Genomic DNA, 7,778 nt, shown 5'->3' with positions numbered 1-7,778 from the left:
TTAACACGTATGTTGGAGGAGGAAAGTTAGTGCTATCTCAGTAGCTGATGCTATCTTTTATCAGCAAGGCCCAGGACTCTCGAAGAGTCTATATTCTTCAAAACTTAGATTTTAGTGTTGCGTTTGTGGGTGCAATGTGTGATTATGATTTTAATATGTCTTAATGCTTGTAGTAGCAACAGGACAATTTGCAGACCTAATAAAATTAACTTTTACACCCACACTTAGTGATTTCTCTTTCTTACATGGAGCCTGTGTCCAAATATAACACAAAACGCTGCATGGGAGGGGGCAGCCAGACATGCAATAATATTTACACCTGCATGATTACTATGCATTCATGTTTGACTTCCTTCTTTTAACACTATTTGTGGAATCTGCGTTGCCTTTAAATACACAAGCTCTGTCGGAAATTTACAACTCATTGGGATCACGAAATTATTATGATCAACAAGGACCAAAAAAAACATACAAAATCGCGTATGGGCCTGCATTTATGAATGAATGAATAAATAAATAAAGATTAGGAAGCAGTTTGCACAAAATTAATCAACAACCCGGCTGGAATTCATCGTAAATCCACATTAGTATGTCATATATATCGAGGATATTATGTACATTGTTGTATTTGTGTTTTTTTTTTAACAATATTTTTAAACATTAACTTTTCACAATTGTTTTGTTTTGTTTTCAAAAGGTTAATTCAGTTTATCCTGATCGATATTCCTGTTACCACACCTTCAGTCTGAATGAGTGCTGGAGTTAACGTGGAGCACCTGAAAGCACCATTTTTTTTCTCCCCCCAATACAACCGTTGTTTTGACCGATGTCTTTTAACCGCCATTGGTAGCGCTGTTTCGTCCAGTCTGCCTCCCTCTCTACCACGGGAAGAAACCAACCGTAGGGGGGAGAGAGAGAGACGCAGCAGCAAGCCAGTAAAAGCCATAGACTGGAGGTGGAGTTTAAAGGTGGGGAGGGAAGAAGAAAGGGGAGGAAAACGGGGAGGAAAGGCAGATACAACAGAAACAAGGGGGGGGAGGACGGCGGATGATTTACGCTTTGAAAGTTGCATTACAACGGATTTGCGAGTTGCGGCGAAGAGGAATAAAAACAAGATGATAACGCCCTACTTCCTAGAGAATTTCTGGGTAGGTGGTGTGTCTTCTCTCTATTCGCCGTGTTTACACCGGTGCTATTCCTTATTATTATTATTATTATTATTCTCTTACGGTGTTGTTCCCTCCCTATCATGTCCATGTCATGCTAGGAATAGTTGCATGAGGAAGTCGCCTAATGTTTTCGGTGCCGGCTCTTGTGAAAGTGGCCGCTGTCCGGTCCCGGTGCTGCTAGACTCTGGGCACCGGGCGGTCAGCCGCTCTCCGGCCCCCGGGCCATCGTTCATTTTCTTCGGCGATTATTATTTTGCCCACCCCGGGATTTTGGGCCTCTTGTCTGTGTGAACCCACCGAACGTGTAACCTCCAAGATTCCACCCCCGGCTGTCGCTCATTGGCCAGCTCGGGCTGGCTTGGAATGTTGATGGTCAGTTGCCTGAATCTCATTGGACGCCTCGCCTGTCACTCACAGCCCCGTTGGGCCGCACGCGTCATTTTTCTTCCGTAACAAAGTTTCAGTGAGAGGCCAGATGTTTAGTGAGTTGGAGAGACCTCAGCTTTAAAAAGAAAAACACGGTTTCACCACTCGCACTGTGTCGGACACGTAGCTCATTATGTTAATATAGTGAATGCGGTTGTTTTACTATTACTTATGTGTGCAGTTGTTGTCTATTTTACGCCCCTAAAGGTCATTTCTGTCCCGGTAATTATTTGACGTGGCTCTGTTATGGCAGGTTGGGAAGTAAAAAACGAAATATTAACAACCGCAGTATTTCCTTTACAGCCTCCTCTGCCTTTCACCTGCCGTTTTTATTGTCATTTCCAAAACACTAAAGCTATAAAAACAGTGTTATCAATGGTGAGAACGACTCTGCCCATAACTTCATGAGAGCTAACCTAAGGTCACGTCCTGCATGCACTGTAACCACTGCAGAAAGTGTGGGTTATGTTTTGTATATTTTTAGTCCTACTGAGTCATACCTGAACTAACGTGTGAGCTGCAGTCTCTTTGTTTGAGGTTTTACACCTTGACATCAAAGGGGTTTGGATGACAGCAAGAGGTAAACTATAGGTGACTGAATATGCCATGTATGCTTATAAATGTGTTATTGCTTTGCTTGGTTGTTCTGTAAAAGTTATGTGCACGTATGTGGTGTTTAGATTATATTTCATGATGTCAAAAACACATATTATCTTTTACATAGAGCATTTTATGTAGTTCCTCAGCTTGAAATAACCTCCATTCATAAAGTATCTCTGTCTTCAACCAACGTGGGAAAATAGAGCTTGAGTTTGTTTTTTTTTAGCCACAGCTTTCCTGCTTTCAAAGCTGATAAATAACTTAGTTACTGAATGGAAACTACATTAAGCGATGCATTTGAAGTAATTATAAAGTTACAGTGCTGTCAATTTCTTAAGTCTTTTTTTTTTCTAAGGGAGACTTCATCATTAGCTAAATGGAAAAGAGGAGAGCTGAGACGGGGTTGGTTCTTCAATCTGCCCTTTGTGCCCTGCAGTGGCCCACAAGAGAAACCAGTGATGGCAAAGATCAGCTGTGTGTTTAACATGCAGGGCGCACGCACACACACACAGACGACACACTTGGCATTAAGAGATGCATCCATTTCCCTTTGACTTGACTACAAATCATCACCACAAGTAGACACACACATACATAAACAAAGACACGCACACATTAGGCCGTCAGTTTTCAGTTTTACTTTTACACAGCACACAGAAAGGAGGACACACCTCTTCACCCTGTCCTCTTTTTGCTGTGTAATCATTTAACAGACATTTCTTTTCCGTGTATGCAATCTTGGCTCGAATCTCACATGTAGACAATTTCTCCCCTCAGCTGAATAAACAAGTTATTTTGGATTTAGCAGCCAGACACAGGGTACAACAAGCATGTTGTTTTTCTGTCTAACTTGCAGCACTTGATCGGCCACTGGCTGCAACATTTCCGCTCGCTAGTTTTTTACTTGCACGTCTCATTTCCCTTTTTCTCTGTGTGTTAAATGTGCATGAGTAGCTTTAGCTCGCTATGGATGAAAAGCTTTCGTAGCACAAGTGCACCATGTGTCAGTGTCCTCACTTGGACTGAAATGCCTCAGTCGGTGGATTTCCATGGCAGCAGGTAGTAGAGCCAGACACTAATAATGCTCTAGTTTCAGGCCTATATCTGTGATAAGCTTATGTTTAATGTGGGAGTCTGCTCGCCTCCAGCCTGTCATGGGAAAATAAGATGGTAGTGTGATAAGCAAACAGTGTTGATAGAGCCAACAGCCCCAGGATAGCCGTCTTCTCCCTGGTGTCTGTATCTTGTATGCGTGTGTGTGTGTGGTCTAATAGGTTCTCATTGTGCAAACCTTATGGTCGAGTGTTGCAATAAAATAACATAGCAAAGACTTAGGTTATATCAAGAGATGGTCAGTTTTCTATGATGATGACGCACTTCCTCTCAGTCGGTCGCCCCCCTTTCATCAACTGAGCCTCAGATACACAAACAGAGCAGCTACCATCTTTGTCCTCAGAGGAAGAAGGTCTTGCTGAGCTTGAGCCTTGAGAACCAGTGTAGTCGTTCCCAGAGGGGTGAAAAGATTTTGGTCAACATTGACTTAAGGTTTTTGCTTGAAACAAAAATCCTGTCTCACGTCGTTGGGCTTGTTGTCATTTTGCTTTTTCCACCAGCTCCTCCATGTTCATTTAATTTTTCATTTCATAATTTATTTTGAGCTTGTATGAAAAAAAAAAAAATTAAAGGGACTATGAGGACTTTCAGAAAGCGGAAGTGTTTTCACACTACATTTCCCATGAGCCTCCGCGTGCACAGTGAAAATCTTGGACCAGTGCAAGATGGACGAAAGCGAAAGCATTTGCCAACAATGTCAAATGCTCAAAGGTTCGAAGACGGTCAGATACCGTCGTAGTACCGACCATAAACGATGCCAACTAATGATCCAGCTGCGTTATTCCAATCACCCGCCAGGCAGCGTCCGAGAAACCGAAACTAGGAAATGCTGGGCGAGTCGACCACTAAATAATAATACCAAAACAACTATAAAGACAAGACAATATACTTATCGAATATGGACCCATTAACAAGTGGATAACGTAGATTCGTCCACATTAATATGAGACTCTTTTATAACCAAATACTAACTCCTCGTGGTCTCTTTAAAAAATGTGACATGATGACAAAAGACAACATGATTTGAAAACCAAATAAATGAACAGACAAGCTCACAGACAACATCATTCCTAATAACAAAGAATCCTAAAAAAAAAAGAGTAGGAGGAAGTGTAACACTTATTTAGTCCTATCTTACATACACATAGAGAAACTACAATGTATCTACCCTATAATATACTATATAATATAGAGGTGGATAGCTGTGATACACTAACCTGTTGTAGGATTATCATATCACTGTAACGTAGTAATGGTGAAGCTCTGGTGCATTTGTGTTGATAGCACAAACAAAGCCCAGCCTGTGTGTGTGTGTGTGTATGTGTGTGTGCTGCTTGCTGTTGGACTGATGAGTTGCGACAGCTCAGTGCACCGCTCCCAGACCTCGGTTGGTCACATGACCCAGGGCAGACACTCTGATGTCATCCCGCTGTCTACCGGCTCCCAGAGCTCAGGGGGTCTGCAGGCTGCACCAGGCCACCGTTTACAAGAGAGACACTCTTGTTTAACTTTACCCAAATTCCTCAGAGGAAGTGTTCACTCACTCGTACGTCTCTCCACTGCTCTCACCTGAACATTTGGTCAGAAGTGGAAGAGTCGCGTTAGCTGGGCTGGCACACTCTTGATCCTGTTTAATATCTTTTCTTGGTTCACTTTGTTACCGGTGGATCCAAAACTTTTAACTTACTGACACACACTTATAACAACCACATGATACATTTTGCACCATGATATGAGGAATTCATACTATGTAGTCGACAGAAGGGACTTAAAAAGAGGCCAGGACAGTGTAGGTTTTGTTGCATCTGCCTGAATACCGATGAGTTTAACATAATGTATACTGTGGTATGAAACATCTGTAATTATTTAAGTTTTTCTGAACACTCACAGGTCGTATTAAGTGAATGCTATTTGACTTAATTTCCTATTTCTTATATTTGCAGTAAGGAAAAGGAAAACATATTGGTGTGTCACTCAAAATTGGGTTTAGTTGTCTGTCATATGTCTTTCGTCTCTTTTGGATGAATGAATTAGCCTCAAAGAGAGTCTGTAAACATAACTGTACAAAAGGAACAATTACACAACACATCTGCCATCACAGTATTATCACATGTGTATCGTGAGCACAATACCGTGTATTATGTGTATTATAATCACAGTTATCATTAAAAGCAGTGTATTGTGACACTCCTACATGGAAATCAGGGTTGTTTACTGGTATGTTTTAACCTCACATAGATGCTGAACACTTCGCAGTCTAAATAACAGAAGCACCTTTCCGTATAATGTAATACAGTTTCACACAGTCACAAACTACATCTTTGAAAATGACTCTTAAAGGGATAGTTCAACATTTTGGCAAATTGGCCCATTGCTATAATCCCTATAGTGTTAGGAGTAGGTTCATTACCTTTAATTGTCAGTGCAAGCTATTTTTAGAACGGCAGAGCAGAGCTGCAAGCTACTCAGAGCTGCCTCTAAAACAACTCTGTCTCGTAAAGTTCTGTTATTATCTCATAGCGTGGTGAATGTGCAGGTCACAACTTGTCCACCAGAGCGTTTTGGAGTTGTTGGATTGTGTATTTGATGAGTTTGATGAGGGAAACCAAGAAATCCCATTAGCCTCCGTAACATAGCTCTGAGCAGCTCGTGGCTCTGCTCCGTCGTTATGAAAATAGCTTGCACCGACAATTAAAGGTAATGAACCTACTCCTAAAACAATAGGGATTATAGCAATGGGCAAATTTTTGTCAAAATGTTGAACTATCCCTTTAAAGGTGAATCAACACCTTTTTGAAACAGTTTCAACAAAAACAGAACATTATAACCTTCGTGAGATGAGATAAGGTTTTTTTACAAAGTAGTTTTGGCTCATGTAGAAGTTTTAAATGACTCTCAGGCTTCATCTTATTTATCCTTTTGTTGCTAGAAGCCGTTAACCAGGACTTTCCTTTCCATGTCATGGGTTGCATTACTGCCTGTCAGGCCATAAACACTCGATTCCCCACACACAGGATATTGAAACTGGTATTGTGCTCGAACAGAAAGAGAGTAAATTCCTGTCCTCCTCTGCATGGCAGATGTTACATGATAAACTGCAGCGCTGTGGTTTTTGTTTATCTGTCCTTTAAGGTGGTATCTGCGATTATGCGTGTCAATGTAACAGTTTTCTTTTTAGCGTTTATTTCACTGTGTAATTACATTGATGTCGTTATTGCTCTTGTTGTGTGTGTGTGAAAACAAAACATATATTTTGGAAGCAGCGTGTGTGTGGTATGTTTTGCTGTGACGGCTCTGAGCTGTTTAATTATCCCACAGCCTGTGTATCGTTCTCAGGTTATTGAAGTGTCTTATTGACATAGGAAACTGTGGCCTCATGAAGGAGCTATGTGCTTTTTATACGATGACATGAAGCTGTTGATCATTTTCTTGTGTAAACCTAAAGTTGATCCGGTTTATCATCATCTAAGAAGCTTCAATTCCTACTCGTTTTAAAAAAAATAAGGCTTGAAAAATGAATGAAAAGTATTGACTGATTACTCAAAAGTTTCTTTTCTTTTCTTTATTAGGATCCCCATTAGCACCTGCAGCAGCATCGGCTATTCTTCCTGGGGTCCGACATACCCATAACATACACATAAACATTCACATATACACATACATTCACATATAAACATACATTTAGGCTCCCTAATAATGAACAAACCACAGAAAAAATCGGACAGACATTTGACATACATGGCATATATTAACTTGGAGTAGTTATGTGATTTTCTAAATGTTATTTTTGTATCAGACAACAAGAGATAGACTCATTTACCAAACTGTGACGTGTATGTTAATGCTGCTCAAGAAGGAGAACAGGAATTATTAAAAGTAAGAGGGTAAAACTTGTCCTCAGGAAACAGGTGGCAGAGTCAAGAGTCAAAGCTTTGTCACTTGTTGTGTAGCTGTTGTATAACTTCAGTGAAGAGGTCCTTGAACCTTCAGTTCTCTGTGAATTGTGTTTTTTTTCTTCTAGGAAAAGCACCGGCCGGTTTAGTTTGAGTCTGAATAATTACTGTATAACCTGAAGCTGTGGTTTATTGATGTGGATTAAAACTCTCCGTTTTAATAGTAACCGAGGTTCCTGCTTTCTTTTTTTTTCCGTCTAGTTACTTATGAGTGAGACCACTCTTCTTCTTCTTCACAGCATGAGCTTTGGTGCACGTTCAACCATGACGTCAGATGTCTGGTTGCTGAGCTGTTACCTACATTTCTTTCTGCTTCTTTTCAGCCCAAATCACACACTCAAACACACACACACACACACATGCTGAGTCCTCTGAAATGTGTCGCAGCCATTATGTAAGTTTTATGTTTTGTAGCGTCTCTATGAGTGATGATATTGGCACCGTCTGGACGCGCTCTTCGCTCTCTCCTCCTTGTTTTGTGATGAACTCCAGCCGTCTCAGCCGCACACTGTGCTAT

The 7,778-nt window shown here is 41.0% G+C and overlaps 1 protein-coding gene across 3 annotated transcripts in view; it reads left to right on the top strand.

Annotated features, from left to right (window-relative positions):
* The first annotated feature begins 1,012 nt into the window (after positions 1-1,012).
* The window catches only part of fcho2 (FCH and mu domain containing endocytic adaptor 2), a 47,750-nt gene continuing 40,984 nt past the window's right edge, over positions 1,013-7,778 (top strand). For all 3 annotated transcript variants that reach the window (XM_085793032.1, XM_085793031.1, XM_085793033.1), the window contains exon 1: positions 1,013-1,148. In XM_085793032.1, the coding sequence (XP_085649158.1) occupies positions 1,116-1,148 (33 nt within the window). In that variant the 5' untranslated portion in view covers positions 1,013-1,115. The remainder of the gene's footprint in view (positions 1,149-7,778) is intronic.

This window comes from Trachurus japonicus, chromosome 12 (genome assembly GCF_045865225.1).
Source record: "Trachurus japonicus isolate A0001 chromosome 12, Traja_1.0".
Taxonomy (NCBI): domain Eukaryota; kingdom Metazoa; phylum Chordata; class Actinopteri; order Carangiformes; family Carangidae; genus Trachurus; species Trachurus japonicus.
The sequence above is the reverse complement of the archived record's forward strand: the minus strand, read 5'-3'. Positions and strand labels throughout refer to the sequence as shown.